The 17,386-nt window shown below is 38.0% G+C and overlaps 1 protein-coding gene across 3 annotated transcripts in view; it reads left to right on the top strand.

Annotated features, from left to right (window-relative positions):
• The window catches only part of LOC117407087 (neural cell adhesion molecule 2), a 276,877-nt gene extending 266,494 nt beyond the window's left edge, over positions 1-10,383 (top strand). For 2 of the 3 annotated variants that reach the window (XM_059029424.1, XM_059029423.1), the window contains exons 16-18: positions 3,753-3,957; positions 6,552-6,671; positions 9,120-10,383. In XM_059029424.1, the coding sequence (XP_058885407.1) occupies positions 3,753-3,957; positions 6,552-6,671; positions 9,120-9,234 (440 nt within the window). In that variant the 3' untranslated portion in view covers positions 9,235-10,383. The remainder of the gene's footprint in view (positions 1-3,752; positions 3,958-6,551; positions 6,672-9,119) is intronic. The other variant, XM_059029425.1, reaches the window with a different exon arrangement.
• Positions 10,384-17,386: the final 7,003 nt, after the last annotated feature.

Below are 17,386 nucleotides of genomic sequence, written 5' to 3'. Positions count from 1 at the left end.
CTTATTTTTGTGTTGTGTAATTAATACATATGTATTATATATATTAAGAATATTCGATTGATTAAGGGATTAATGTGTTGAGTTAATTGAGTTAAACATCTCCAAGGTTTAGTATAGGAAGTTTAGCTAAAATGCAATTTTGTTTGTGTGCAGATGAGTTTGCCTTAATGCCCACTACATGACATTTCACCTACAAGATAATATAGAAGGTTTTGAAGCATACATTTGAACCACATACATGTAGAATTCATACCCACAAGCTTCTTGTGGAAAGTGTGTTTAGATAAATGTAAATCTACGTTTGGTTGATGTAACAATGGTTTACAATTTAGCTTCAATGTGTGTCTTCATACTGTATGTGTGGATCATTTTAATATTTTACCACTATTCCAAATCCACACATGGAAATAATTTGGATAAGCAATGGCATATATAAAGTGGCCAAATTAATTCTAAACAAAAAAAAAGTAGAACCATTGGTAGATTCAGTTACCAACAATGGCAACACAATGGCTTTGGAACACACATTGCACAGCGAGACTGACATTTTATACCATAGCATTGAAATGGATTGACAATGTGTACAAGTTCTGACAATTGTTATGTAACTGGTACTGGCACTTCAAGACATGACAATTGATAATATTCCATCTATTTAGTAAGGGCAGGCCTTGGTATTTGAAGAGCCAGCAGGTTGAGGCAGTGAAGGAATTGTAAAGATAACTTACTTATTTGGAGTGATATGAGCTGAAAGCAGGGCTTAAAGCTAAGCAAGAGCACAAGTACTTCTGCATATCAGTGGTCCCAGATTCTGGTGTGGATTCTTAAACAATGCCATAGAACAGAGCGGTCAAAGCGCTTCTAGCCATCCCAGCAAGCACAATGTAAGGGTGTGTGATATACAAAGAGATAAGGAAACTCCACAGTCAGCAGGGTAGTACTGGAAGAGGAACAGTACTGTTTATTTGTCTTTGTTCCGTCACTCTGGCCCAAAATTAAAAATCAACTCTGATCAAACCAAGAGACTGCTACCGCATTGCAAGGTGTGTGTTGTTATCACTGTAACGTATCATAATTATCATGGTTATTATTATCAGTTTCGTTATTTATTGTTCCCATAACAGGCTTGTCCAGCATGCTACACATCAAGTTTCTTTTTCCTAATTGTTCTTGTTATTTTATTGTAAATCACTTAATAAGCATCCTGCTTCCCCTTTCATTTCATTCATTAATGACTGAAAAATATTATTGAAGATGTCCAGTTGTAAGCAAATCTATCATACGAAAAAACATGTTTTTATATTACATTAAATTCCAAGTTTCCTTTAGTTTTATTTAGTTTCAGTCTTTTTCCATATTTATTCTTATTGCATACCAGCCAAGATTGTGTAAACTGGCCTTGGGCTGTTAGTTTTATATTTTTATTCCAAGTAATTGGCATTGCATTTTTTTATTCTAGATAGTCATATCTGGTCTCATTCAGGTGTCATGTTGTCATGCAATATTATCCACTAATAAAATGATGACAGATAAATATTTACGCATTAGAACAGAATTAGCATGTGTTAGTAAACACCTCCCTTTTCCAAGTTTCTCACTTCAGATTTCTTTTTAAACTGTTTTTGACATTTTCATTTATAAACGTTTGGACTAGAACTTAAAATTAACATTACATTCCTGAGTGGAGTTGAGTTGAGTTGATTGCAGGATACTCAATGATACTCAAGGATACTCTAGTATGCCTGACCAGCCTGCCAGGAAACCCTTCACTAGACTCTCCTTACTTGGTCAACCCACCTGAATTTATACTTGTGCCGAACCCTAATTGGCTGTCAATTGTCAATTAGGTGTATTTAGGAGTTCAGGTGTTCTTTAACACTGTCAAAAAAAGGTCATTACAATAATCAAGACTAACTACAAACAATTACATCACTTTACTCTAAAATTCCATTGCAGAGACATGGACAATATGCCCAATTCACATTACAGTGCCATGTGCTTCTGTGTGAAACCAGTCTCTCAGTACAATGGAGACAGAATGGAGGTGCTTTCCCAAAGACTGGTAGTGAGCCTGCTGTACGCATCAGTAAAAATAAAAATATGAAAGCTGGGCATTGTGCACTATTTCTTTAACTAAAAATAATATATAGTATACTTGCATATAAGCATTTGTTCTCTAAAAAGTCTAGGTCATGAGTTTCTTAGAAAAAATACTTCTGTAGTTCAACTAATGTATCTGAAAATAAATGGCCAGCCCAAGGAAACACAAAGTGTATTACTCAAATGATAAAAATAAAAGTACATAAAAAAATGATAATTATTAAAGTTAATATGTATTTGCTCTCAGATATTTATTCAATGTTTAATCCTGAGGGTTGTTATCAGCTTCATTAAACATTTCTGTTTAATAACTACCAGGTCTGTTTTCCACTGATTGCAAAGCATTTACTTCAGAATTCTGAGGGGTTTTTTCTACCTGCATTTCATCATGTGTTAAACAGAGGGAGCTGTCTTTTTTCAGTGATTCTGTAAAGACCGCTAACTTTGCAATTCACTGGTAAAATGTGAAACAAGAGTTTAATGTACAGTAAATGCACTACACACTGCATTCCAAAAGGACACCAATGAAATACATAACGGTACAATTGCATTCTGTTAGGAGTGCTTATTGTGGACCCTTAGAAGACCAATCCATTATTACCACTAGGATTGGATGATGTTATTTCATTGTTCTACACAGCTTGACACAGGTGGGCATGCCCCATACAAGCCAATACATAAATAAACATGCAAAAAATGTGTACTGTGGTTAGGTTATTGGATTTCATTGTATGCACAATTGTTTTTAAATCTATTTCACCTTTCCTGTTTTTCTTTGAAATATGTTTTTATCACAAGAAATCCTTTGAAGCTGGGGCAGGCTTAATCTCGGTGTTCTTGGTATTCAATGCCTTGTACATGCTCAAGCCTCTTAGTATTATGGGATGAATAGATGTGCCATCGTTGTCAAGGGAAAATATAGAAATACCTGTTTTTACTATTTATTAGACTGCTATAACTTCCTCAACAGTCTTGTTATTTTGAAAACACCATAAGGTACATGGATGTCTGTTTCTACATGGGGTGTAATTATTCATAGGGCTGTTCTAAAAAGCCTTACGAAATACAGGGTGAAGTTGCATATCATGTTAATCAGGAGACTGTTGGTGCAGACATTGTTTTTTAATTCACATTTTTTTAATCCAACCAGTAGCTCCATTACAACAACTCTACTACTACTGTGTGGTATTAACAGATACAGTACGTCAATATAATAGAAAAACTGCAGTCATATATGTTTCAAGTCTCACATGGGTATTATGTTTCTATCGTTTCATTTCTTCTTTTTTTATTTTAATTTAACTGAGCCTGTCTGTCACCACCACAGTCATCTGTCTTTCTATCTACACTGAAACAGTGAAGTGCGGCAGGCAATATTTGTGACGAGTGTTGGAGGACTGAATTAGTAAGGTATGTTTTGGCCCAGGGGTCACCCTCTGCTGACAAAGCATCCCTCATGTGCATAAATTATCAGATGAAAGAATAGAATTTTAAACCGTTGTTGACACAAGATGTCATCTTCAGTAAACACATTCTTGCTATTTATATGTCAAAGAAAATATGAAATGTGCATATTAGTTGAGACAAAAAACCCATCAAGTTTCTGATTGGTTTTATGCCACTGACATGTGTTCCATGATTGATGCCTGCAGACACCCTATTCAGCAGTCTGGGTCTGGGGGCGGTGGTGGGGCTGGGCGTGGCAGCCCTGCTCCTTGTCCTGGGGCTTGTGGATGTCAGCTGTTTCTTCCTGAAGCAGTGCGGCCTGTTGATGTGCATCACCCGGAGGTTCTGCGGGAAGAAAACAGCCACCAGCAGCAAGAGCAAAGACCTGGAGGAAGGCAAAGCAGCGTACTTGTGAGTACCCAAAGCCTGGTCTGCCATTTACACACCCTGCTGCAACAAGGGTGGCATCGGGTATAATACTACTACTACTACTACTACTATGACTACTACTACTACTACTAGTAATAATAATAATAATAATAATAATAAAAAAAAAATAATAATAATAATAATAATAATAATAATAATAATAATAATAATAATAATACCATTATTATTATTATTATTATTATTATTATTATTATTATTATTATTATTATTATTATATGCAGTAAAACTGTAAAACACCAAAATGCATTTGGGTGTTCCAGTGTAAAGCAAAACTCCAGCATCACTGCATAAGTATAGCCAGTCCTTCTTTAGACTCCCACAATTGAGGCCACACGTGATGAACTGTGTTGAGTTTCAGTGTTCTTACATGTTTTTTTCCACATTGTGTAATGTGCTGTAGTGTTATTTGTATTCTCTTTTTTTCCACACAATGGCCCCCTAGGCCACCAGTCAATGTCCCTCCCTTGTGTATTCTGTAATGGCAAACTGTGCATGTACTGTACTGGATGTATTATTTTCTATTCCATGTGTTGCATGGAATACCTTCCTGCAGCTATAGGTTCACCCTTTATTATAATGGCCACTTTGTCAAAGGAGACGCTTCATTTAGGTTTACTGTACTGTGTTGTAGACATTAACTATGAACATATTTTTTTAGTCAATTCTTGCTGTAGGCTGAGTTAGCCGAGTCTAGCTGCTCCGATATAAAGCCAGTCACTTTTGACATCACTCATCTCAGTGGTCTCTGAAGCTTCCTAACAGCTCCCTACAGTGGACCCCAAATGGGTGAAGACCCTGACCCCTGATGGTTATCAGTAATTACATTGGATAATTGTTGTACTGTATGCGCTCTGTGTTTCTGCATGGTTGGCAATGGGACATGTTTAATTGCATGGCCATTAGGGGGAGTATTGTATGTAATTAAATATCTCTGGTAGTTGACTCAATTGAGTGATACTTGGACTGGGAATGGATCCCAGTTCTTCTGGGATGAAGAAAACTGTATGTTGGTCTGAAACCAGGGATCAATCCTCAGTCACTGTTGCAATAAAGCTGATGTCACCTTCCCAGCAGTTTCCCTTTAAAAAAATAGCTCATGTGCGTGACAGAATTTTTATAACTTAATTGTTTTCTTTGGCAAAAAATACACAGTATATGCCCATGATGGAATGAATCATGGGTAAAGGGACATTTAGAGCTTAGAGTTTTATTGGCCTTTATTGGGATTTTGCCAGCGCACAAAGCAGACAGAACCTCTTTTATTGTGAATCAGGTATCGAATGAGTTCTGCCTCAGAGGGAAGAGTGCCCAATATATTTTTTGCCCATCACTCCACAGAATTGTGATGCTGGCAAGTTATTTATATTTGTTAATAGACTGTAGTCCCTGACAGTGTTCCGGTTTTGACTTACAGTCTCAGGAAAGAAAATAATGACATAGTGGTGCACCAGATTACCATGGCCATAGAAACAGGGTACTTTACATTGTGTTGTACTGGAGGTAGTATTAGTACAGGTCTGATAAAAATAGCTAACATTTATATTACCAGGCAAACACTGAGATGCTCAATCTGGATCTTAGAAAAAGAAATACCAGATCGGTTTACCAATTATCAGGATGTGAGAGGTGTGGGAAAGAATAGAATGTGCAAATAGAGGGTATGTTCAAAGAAAAACTTCCTTATTTTAATAAATCAATCCACCCCCTATACCAGCAATGGTATGGTGGTCATACAGCAGTTTTACAGTCCCAAACAAAACCAAAAAAATAAACAAATAAATAATAAGCCTGTGCCCCGTAGTGCAGGCAGGGCGCAAGTGCTCAATCAGTGCTGGTCCTCCAGTGCAAGGACGGGGGTGGTTGCGTGCAGGGTGGGTGCTCCATTGGAGGGACGGGTGGTGGTTGTGTGCAGAGTAGATGCTCTAGTGGAGGGACGAGTGGTGGTTGCGTTCAGGGTAGGTGCTCCTGTGGAGGGACGAGTGGTGGTTGCGTTCAGGGTAGATGCTCCAGTGGAGGGACGAGTGGAGGTTGTGTGCAGGGTAGATGCTCCAGGGGTTTGTGCTGGCTTCAAAGCATCAGCTCCCGGGTTAGTCCTCAGCTGCAAAACAAAAACACAGCAGCATTCTAGCTGCATTAATGTTTCAGTGCAAGGGGCCGTACTCCCATATCTGCATCCCCTTTGTACTGCTAAACTCCTCCTTGTGATCAGTGCGGCGCCACGCTCTGTCCAATCACTGCACGCAATACAGCTAATCATAATGGAGTTGTTTACCAGTCTTACAACTACTGCCTCTTCCCAAGATGGCCGACTTCAGGTTCTGTCCTACTATCGAGTCGGCCCATCCCTGCGAAGGCGTACCACCAACCTTACTTAGCACCCTTCCTGGTCAGGAGGTAGATTTGCAGCTCAGATTCCTTCTCCCGTTCACACCAATAAACAAGCTTGCCTTGCAATAGTTTAAAATTTAGACGACATCTGAGATTTTTCAGCTCCATGATACAAAATGAGGAGACATTGTGCTGTTTATGATTGTGCATTTTGTTGGTGTGTGCAGGAAGGATGGGTCGAAGGATCCCATTGTTGAGATGCGAGCAGAAGAGGAGAGAATAACTAACCCTGATGATGGGAGCCCTGTAAACGAACCGAATGAGACCACACCACTTACAGAGCCAGAGTAAGCCTTGCTTTTACCAGCACGATTGAAGCGTTAAGACAGAGAAGTGTATATGTGCGCTCCAAACTGTTTTGAGATTTCAGATTTGCTCAGATTAAGCTCTTGAAACAATGTCTGAAATGCCATTATCTTAATCATATGCATCCTTCCATTGGAGCATGCAATGGCATATGGACAAAGATTGGTCTTTCTTCAAACCCAGTGTACTCTGATAGAAGTGCACATATATAGTTCTACGTTGCATCAGTTTAATTTGTTGAACTTAAGCAATGAGGGCTCAATGCAGAATGGTACAGGGGAACCTTATTGTTGGTATCTTATGTTTGGATTAAAAAGAGAAACCCTTTTGGTTGTTCATATTCCCTGCATTAGAAAAGCAGACACAGTCTGGTATGTTTTCCCCTAGTCGATAAAAAGCTGCAGACATTATCATTTGCATTTATCTTTAAAATCAATACTGACAGTTGGAGAGGTTATTACAGACAACTTTTAGATACCAGAACAGTGTTCATGAACACAATAACAAAGCGAGGTGCACTGAAACGCCAGTGAATGACAGAACCAGTCACGGAATAACAGAGTAGAATAGCAGTAGAGGCAGCATTAGATTGATTATCTTGGAATTTGGTAATGGCTACACTTCACACAAATTGGAGGGATTGTCAGTGGTCTAGGTTACCTGAAAGTTATTTGTTGTGTATGTGTCTGTTCTTATTAAATCTATTTCTTGCACAACAGAATGAAGATGGTTGATTATTAGAGGAGTATCAAGGGATATTCTGTTATTAATATATCAACCATTGTAATTAAGCATCTATGAATCATATGCAGTCAGTGGTGAAGCATATCAGATGAAAATAATCTACTTACATTTGTATTGTACGTTTTCAAGCAATTAAGTATATAGAAGTAATATATAAATATATATATATACATATATATATATATATATATATATATATATATATATATATATATATATATATATACACATACATATATATGTGTGTGTGTGTGCATGGGTGTGTGTTTGCATTGACTTTCTTACAAACAGTTCACTTTCTTTGGTTTAAAGCATCAAATCAATTCATAGTTACATTGTAATATTTTTGCACGATATATACAAGTAAACAATTGTATCAGAAAAGGATTATGGTTAGGGTTAGGGTTAGGGTTATATCGTACACATTAAGTACAGTGTAACTATGCATAATAACATTGTAATGTATTTACTAAGTAACTACTATGTAAATACACAGTACTTGGAGACACTAAATGTAAAGTGTTACTGATATAGTCTTGTCTTTCATCCCAGATTTTAAATATGCTGACGCATGCACTCAGTAAGCATGGCCCCAATCCTCCAATCCAACTCAGACATAGAAGAAGATAGTTACACTCACAGGAAACACAAACAGGATTTGATTTCATTCCTGAAGTGGTCCTCAAACATTGAACAAGTTATTGATGTTTCAAACAAAGTTCTACCTTCTCCAGCCAGTGGTTTTATACAATTGTGATTGTGTGTAAGTACACATTTATTTACTAAGTAACTACTACGTAAATACACAGTAATCAGAGACACTTCATGTAAAGTGTTACCTGCATTGGAATTTGAAATTTCCATTTAGTCCCTGAATTTGGTTAGGTTGCACAGAATCATAATACAGCATGTAGACAGCTTCCTTCACATGCCCCTACCTAGAGCCATCCATGTAAAGAACCCAAGCAGACAGGATACAAACTGGCAGGGGTGGCCATAGATACACCATCAATTTAACCTGCTTTTAAAATGAAATGAAAAAAACAATCTCCTGACATGTCAATTAAAAGCGCTGATGAATTTCTCAGAGGGATGAACAATATGGTTTTGCTGCCAACATCCCATGGGAAGGTCTAATTCTCATGCTTTCTTTCTTTCTTTTTGTCTTGTTTGAACTATGCATTTCTAATGACACATGATGTACTGGGATACTATTTTCCAATCTGGATTCAATTACCTAGCTTGTCTGTGGAGCCCATAGGGCTGGATTCTCAAAGCCATTTACTCCAAATTGTTATTAGCTCAATCTTTTCTGAAAAGAAATACAATAACAATTGCAACCTGAGACTGTTAACAAAGCCCTCATTTAAATGTTTAAGTGGTTTATTTCAGGTCTGATAGCTTTATTAGGCTTTTTATTTCTTTTCTGAAAAAAAAGCTAATAATAATTTAGCGTAAAGAGGTTTCGGAATATAGCCGTAGTCTAATTTCTGTGTTGTATAGCACACTTAAAATTTTAAAGAAGTCTTTAAATGTATTAATTAGTCTAACATTGAATCTAACATTGAGTGACTTTGATGGGGCTATAGAGATTGGTAGGATTTGTAGAAGAGTTTGCAGTGCTTTCGACATGAACGAAATGTAATAAATTAACTACAGTCTGTCTTCTCAAATTGTTTTCACAGGAAGCTACCACTGAAAGAAGAGAACGGCAAAGAAGCCCTGAAGTCTGACACCATTGAGGTCAAAGTTCATGGTGACAACAGCATCCAGACAAACGAAGAGGACAGCAAAGCATAATGGGAAACCCGGAAATTACAATAACATTCGTAGCAAGCAACCCTGTGAACAAAACAAATAAAAAAAGGAACAAATGAAAATAACATGTTAAATATGTGAGATGAACTGTAAGATTGGGTAACTGAGTCAATGTGTAAATATAGATGGAGAAAGCCCACTGAGTCTAGTTTTGTGATAATCAATAATATCCTGTGCAGATGTAAATGGGTCGGCTGTGCCAGTTGTACAGCAATGGTTTGTAAGTCCTGCCTGTCTGCTTTGATTCTTAATTTCTCTTTTACTTTAATAAGATGCATCCAGTCCCAGCTGATCCAGGAGTACCAAGATGAAGTTCTCCATCATTCTGAGTAGCAAGCTTTGTGATGAAACAGTTCCTTTTTGTTGGCGGTGGTGGGACTGGGTTTCTTACAGTGGTTAGATTGGGCAATGTTTCCATGCCTCACATGAGGGGGTTCCCACACCAGACATGCCTCACTCCATGGTTCATGATGTTGGAATGATGTATGGTTGTTGCACATTTTAATTGTGGTCTTTGGCGTTCTGGTACTTATTTATTTTATTGTGACATTTATTTGATCGGGCAACGGTTTTATAGTATGTGTTCAACTGCTGATTAGTATTTGACCGATTATCACACATACCTTGATGTTATGGGTGTAGCGGTTTCTGCATACGAAACATCCCCAACTCCAACACCCGACGTTTCCATCTAGTGTTCCTCCACTTGTATTACACAGCACACCGTAGCAAAACGGGATGTGAAACAGCCAAGAGAGTCAACACCAGTTCAATTAGAGAGATCAAAAGTCGGAGGCCTGGTAGCCTGGAGATTATGCATTTCAAATGCTGTGCTACTATTCACAACACAGGGGTTACGCCAGTGTCTCATCTCAGTCAGTGTTGCCATGTTGTTGTAAATGTCTTGACAACGTGTATGAGATAGAGGTGATACAAGTGTTACAGAAATGTGTATGGCATGTTCTACTGCCAAATTAGTTTTTCAAGCTTCTAATCTGAGGATGGACAAATATCATAACATGTATTCTTTCCAAGAACTGAAAGCTTCCAACCCTACCTCTAGGTGAAAAGAGAATTATTATTATTATTATTATTATTATTATTATTATTATTATTATTATTATTATTACACCGTGGAACAATTTTATTTTTGTTCCTGGGTAGTAAGTGTTATTTCCTAATTGCTTATGCCTCAAAAGTATAGAAAATGGCTATTATTTCCCACAAACTTTGCTTTTGTGACCAGGACAGTGATATTTTGAAATGTACCTATTTTCCAGAACATTCCAGATAGATTCAGTGCTGAGTAAACTTGGAGTAACTTCTAGAACTTTCTAGAACTTTCCAGTAATATACAGTGCCTTGCGAAAGTATTCGGCCCCCTTGAACTTTGCGACCTTTTGCCACATTTCAGGCTTCAAACATAAAGATATGAAACTGTAATTTTTTGTGAAGAATCAACAACAAGTGGGACACAATCATGAAGTGGAACGAAATTTATTGGATATTTCGAACTTTTTTAACAAATAAAAAACTGAAAAATTGGGCGTGCAAAATTATTCAGCCCCTTTACTTTCAGTGCAGCAAACTCTCTCCAGAAGTTCAGTGAGGATCTCTGAATGATCCAATGTTGACCTAAATGACTAATGATGATAAATAGAATCCACCTGTGTGTAATCAAGTCTCCGTATAAATGCACCTGCACTGTGATAGTCTCAGAGGTCCGTTTAAAGCGCAGAGAGCATCATGAAGAACAAGGAACACACCAGGCAGGTCCGAGATACTGTTGTGGAGAAGTTTAAAGCCGGATTTGGATACAAAAAGATTTCCCAAGCTTTAAACATCCCAAGGAGCACTGTGCAAGCAATAATATTGAAATGGAAGGAGTATCAGACCACTGCAAATCTACCAAGACCTGGCCGTCCCTCTAAACTTTCAGCTCATACAAGGAGAAGACTGATCAGAGATGCAGCCAAGAGGCCCATGATCACTCTGGATGAACTGCAGAGATCTACAGCTGAGGTGGGAGACTCTGTCCATAGGACAACAATCAATCGTATACTGCACAAATCTGGCCTTTATGGAAGAGTGGCAAGAAGAAAGCCATTTCTTAAAGATATCCATAAAAAGTGTCGTTTACAGTTTGCCACAAGCCACCTGGGAGACACACCAAACATGTGGAAGAAGGTGCTCTGGTCAGATGAAACCAAAATCGAACTTTTTGGCAACAATGTTTGACGTAAAAGCAACACAGCTCATCACCCTGAACACACCATCCCCACTGTCAAACATGGTGGTGGCAGCATCATGGTTTGGGCCTGCTTTTCTTCAGCAGGGACAGGGAAGATGGTTAAAATTGATGGGAAGATGGATGGAGCCAAATACAGGACCATTCTGGAAGAAAACCTGATGGAGTCTGCAAAAGACCTGAGACTGGGACGGAGATTTGTCTTCCAACAAGACAATGATCCAAAACATAAAGCAAAATCTACAATGGAATGGTTCACAAATAAACATATCCAGGTGTTAGAATGGCCAAGTCAAAGTCCAGACCTGAATCCAATCGAGAATCTGTGGAAAGAACTGAAAACTGCTGTTCACAAATGCTCTCCATCCAACCTCACTGAGCTCGAGCTGTTTTGCAAGGAGGAATGGGCAAAAATTTCAGTCTCTCGATGTGCAAAACTGATAGAGACATACCCCAAGCGACTTACAGCTGTAATCGCAGCAAAAGGTGGCGCTACAAAGTATTAACTTAAGGGGGCTGAATAATTTTGCACGCCCAATTTTTCAGTTTTTTATTTGTTAAAAAAGTTTGAAATATCCAATAAATTTCGTTCCACTTCATGATTGTGTCCCACTTGTTGCTGATTCTTCACAAAAAATTACAGTTTCATATCTTTATGTTTGAAGCCTGAAATGTGGCAAAAGGTCGCAAAGTTCAAGGGGGCCGAATACTTTCGCAAGGCACTGTAAATAGTAGTATAAATACAGGGGCCTTAAGCCCACCAGTTCAGTTTAGTTCCAGCTGCCTAAGTGGATACATATCTGCATTTTTCTGAGATGGCATCAAGAGGCTGCAATGATGGCATTCCTGATGGGTCTCCAAGGCGGTTTTACCAAGTTTCCCTGCTATCTTTGCCTTTGGGACAGCAGGGACACCAAGGCGCACTACCACAGGCAGGACTGGCCACAGCGGACCGAGTTCTCTGTGGGGAGGAACAACGTCAAGTGGGAACTACTGGTGAACCCGACCCCCAGAAGGTGCTGATGCCACCACTGCACATCAAATTGGGCCTTATGAAACAATTTGTCAGAGCTCTAGATAAGGAGTCGGCAGCCTTCAAGTACCTTCAAGACTTCTTCCCTAAGCTGTCTGAAGCAAAGGTCAAAGCCGGTGTCTTTGTCAGACCACAGATAAAGAAGATCCTGGAGTGCAATGAATTCCCCAAGAAGCTCACTAGTAAGGAGAAAGCGGCTTGGAACAGCTTTGTCGCAGTGGTTCGGGGCTTCCTGGGCAATCACAAGGCCAAAAACTATGTGGAGCTGGTTGAGACTCTGGTGAAGAACTATGGCACAATGGGCTGTAGGATGTCCCTCAAAGTCCATATCCTAGATGCTCATCTTGATAAATTCAAGGAGAAAATGGGAGCGTACTCGGAGGAGCAAGGCGAGCGCTTCCACAAGGATATACTGGACTTTGAACACCGCTACCAAGAACAGCATAACGAGAACATGATGGGAGACTACATTTGGGGGCTGATTCGTGAAAGTGATTTACAGTATAATCATAAATCTCGAAAAACTACTCACTTCTAAATCTTTTGTAGTCATGTTTGTATTACTTTAGTATAAATACATGTTCATTTGGATTCATATGTTGTTTTTTTCTGACTTTATGTGAACGAAAAGACACAAATTCACCCGTTTTCTCATTGGAAATAGGTAAATTTCAAAATATCACTGTCCTGGTCACAAAAGCAAAGTCTGTGGGGAATAATAACCATTTTCTATACTTTTGAGGCATAAGCAATTAGGAAATAACACTTACTACCCAGGAACAAAAATTGTGTTACATAGTGTTATTATTATTATTTCAAGAAAATGGTTAAATAGCTCCTTTTGCCTCTCAAAATCAATTTCACTGAATTGTAATAAACCTGATATCATAGGTTATGCTAGGGTAGTGTATACGATGTTAATATAATACCACTGGAACAATTAACATTCATCTTCTAATGTGTAATGTCATTTGAGTCAAAATGTGTAATTAAACTTGCCCATGCATCTATTTTTTTTCTCAAAGTAATTTTCAAATAATGAATCAATTCTGTTAGACATGGGAAAGTAAGTGCTTTATTTATTTATTTATTTATTTATTTATTTGTCTGTCAAAACCACTGATTCAGTACAGTTAATTAATGTGATATATTTAGAGGTAGAATTTAAACTAACATGGAGAATTGCTGTAACAAATACTGGTAATGATGTCCACTAGAACACAAATTTTATCAGTGAAGTGTTTTTCTGTATGTTCAGATTAAAACTAACACAGTTTACTTTCCTGGAAGCTGAGCTGAGGTTACTGTGCACAGTCTGTATCAGCACTTCCTCTGCAGAAGCAACAACCTTCTGCCATCAATAACCTCGCTGGTCCCTGAACCACAGAAAAATAAAACTATTTGATATCAAATATTATATAGCACAGACTAACTGCTGGCTTGAAAGATTGATAATAATAATAATAATAATAATAATAATAATAATAATAATAATGGAGCAATAGTGATCATTACCCTTTATTTGTAGGCTCACTCCCACGTGGATCTCGAATAAGGCATGGATTTTCAGCTGGAACAGGTTACACTTAATTCTACATGTAATTAAGCGAGAGGGAGAAAAGAGAGCTGTGAGAATATTAGCTTGTAAAGGTCCAGAGTGCACCGGGGGATGGTAGAAACAAGAAAAGATGTTGCCATGGTTAACAGCTTGTGTTTAGTAAAACGGAGAGAGAGGCTGCTTTATCGTTTTGATTGGCTGTGCTACCCTGTATGTCTTTAGATTGCTTATCATTTTACATGTAAAATAATGATCCAGTCTGTAATTAAGTGAAACCCGACTTGGCTTGCATACTGTTTACAAAATAAAGGTCGAGTTTGGATTAAAAAATACCTGATTGTGTCTCTGGACAAGACGTCCCTTACCTTAACTATATAATACAGTACGTTTCTGATGAGCCCAACACATTGAACAAAACCGCCAATCTATTTTTATGGGGTAGTTTATTTACACTTTTTGTTTTGTAAAATACGATGATTGACAATAATTGGAACTGAAAACATCCCGCTGTTCTTCTACCCTCAGTGTTATCTGAATAAAAAAACAACGTCCCTCCATTCCAGTAAAGCTCTCTCTGTATATCCCTGCTTCTCTGACTTATTTGAAAATGATTTCATGTACATTTTGTCAATAAACGTTTAAAATGCAGAACCGTTTTCTCTGTTCTTATTTGAATCCTGTACATAACACATACAGTAGTAGCTGGTTTATACAGCTTATTGAAATACATGAGGACATGAGCCAAGCAGTCGCTTGATAGGGTCAATTGTATTGCAGCGCACAAGCCATGCAGGCCAGAGAAAGGCATCCAGTTTAATTAAGAGGACCGTTCTGATGTATTAAAGGACACTACAGTACCTGTGAAATATTAAGAGAACTCTGACATGTTAAAAGGACATACTGATTAATGAAACAATCCTCTGTAGGTTTTGTGTTGTATTTTTATTTTTTATTGACATTAGTTAAATGTAATAAATTGAAAGATGGCTTTCATTTTAATGTACATATGCCCCAGTGCAAAATAATTTCCTGGCTGCAATGCAATTAGAATTTTGCATCCGCAATTATTTGCATGGCCTCTATACTTAAATCAACCCCTAAGTGTCTCTAATTACTGTGTATTTACATATTAGTTACTTAGTAAATACACGTGTACTTACATATAAATACAATATTATTATGCATAGTTATTATGTATAAATCTTATGTAAGTTCACAATTGTATCAGAAAAGGTTTAGAGTTATGGTCAGGGCTATATCATGAAAAAAATTGAACATTAAGTACTTTGTAACTATATATAATAACATCGTACAAGTACAAGTACACATGTATTTACTAAGTAACTACTATGTGAATACACAGTAATTAGAGACACAATGTAAAGTGTTACTGACTGACTTATTTTCATACACAGTCAAACAGAGGGAACAATCAGAGAATCTAGTAAGTAACGCCATTGCATTGGCAGCAGCCCTGAAGCCAGCAGGTACAGTCCCATTATACTAAAGCTGAACTAAATAGTGATGGATTGTGTCCCTCTTGAAAGCACGTCACTGTCATTAACACGGTGTGTGGGGTAGTTTAACATCCAGCAATGATTGCTGCTCTGGGACCTCCATACCGATGATACGGCAGTGCAGTAAACAAGCGGTCTACAAGGACTATGCTCATTGGTTTGGGGCTCATTCCATCCTCATCAGTTTGGGGATGTACTTCTTAATCAACAGCAAGATACTGTGTGTTTATACAGTACAACTGTAAGTTTAGTCTGCCTGGGCAAGGCTACTGCAAGCCATAGTCTTGGATTAACAGCTGTCTACTGTCATTTTCAAATGGAATTAAAAAGAGTGTCCAGATAAAAATGTGCTTGCAGTAAATAAACCCTATGATCTTGTTTTTTTGATGTGTGTGTGTGTGTGTGTGTGTGTGTGTGTGTGTGTGTGTGTGTGTGTGTGTTTGCTTCCATTACTTTCTGAGATAAACGACTGGGATTTCAGTTACCTTTTTAAATAATTGAAGACCCTGTTGTATGCTTCTTCCTCTGGGGTGTTGTGAAGGAGGTGAAGACATACTACTTGGTTTACAATGTTGTTTAACTTCCCTGACTGAGCTCAAACAGATCTTACACACTGTATGGCATGCAGTGCCCTGGTGCTGAAGGTAGCAGCAGGATGGTTGATTAGTTCTTACACACTGTATGGCATGCAGTGCCCTGGTGCTGAAGGTAGCAGCAGGATGGTTGATTAGTTCTTACACACTGTATGGCATGCAGTGCCTTGGTGCTGAAGGTAATAGTTTAGATACTCTATCCTGGTTGGTCACAACAGGTCACGTGGGTGTGTGAATATTACAGCACTGTATTACAGACAATTGTAGTCATACAGCTCTGAAATGATTTCTAATCCAAATAATAAAGAAATAAAAGGCTGCTTTGAAAGGAGCTATCAAATAATAAATTGAATTATTAATGCAAAGAAAGCAATGTCTTCTATTCTGCAAGCTGCAGTGGCTTTAAGTATTTATGATGGAATAATGGTTCTCATGGATCTTAGGATAGAAATGTATAATAAGCAAACCTTGCATTTAATGAAATGGGTGTTATTTATAAAGCCTCATATACAGGGTATTCATTAACCACATACCCAACGAAAAAGAACCATTACAGTACATTGTTTTTATTGTTCCAGCTGACTGAATAGCATACATTAACACAGTGTTGATAGATGTGCGAATGTATGCAAGTTATGGGCAAAGCATCCATACAAGCCTCTCCTGTCCCACAACAAGTCACTATAAAGCTCAAATGATTTCTAAAACATTGTTTAGGTTCCAACTAAACCCTGAATACCTTCAAATTTGTAAAACATTTGACAGTCAGGTTTTGGGTTTGTGCACTTGTCTGTTGCTGACTGGAGGTTAATAGCTCTAAGTGATTCCTCAGTCTAGACATTCCGCTAGTTCTAAGCATCTTCACTTAAACTACAATGGATGATAACTATGTAGCTCATTTCATAAGACAAGGTTATATGTTTAATTGGATTCAGCCTGACCCAGAAGGATACAAATCATTTCTCTCATTTTCAAAATAGATTCTACTAACAGGTTTTAGATTTTTAAGTAGCAAAGAGTTGAATTCAGTGCTAAATGAAGACCTTATCTGAAGCAGCAGAAAGAAGCAGCAACTGGATGTGGTTGAGATGGAAAGCTTCTGGCTGGGGATACCACACTGTGGTTGATCCCCAGAGCCAGCATCGCAGCCGTTGTGTGTGCTGATGCGCTAGGGAGACAATAAGC

This window comes from Acipenser ruthenus, chromosome 8, assembly GCF_902713425.1.
Source record: "Acipenser ruthenus chromosome 8, fAciRut3.2 maternal haplotype, whole genome shotgun sequence".
Lineage (NCBI taxonomy): Eukaryota > Metazoa > Chordata > Actinopteri > Acipenseriformes > Acipenseridae > Acipenser > Acipenser ruthenus.
This window is presented reverse-complemented; position numbering and strand designations above follow the sequence as displayed.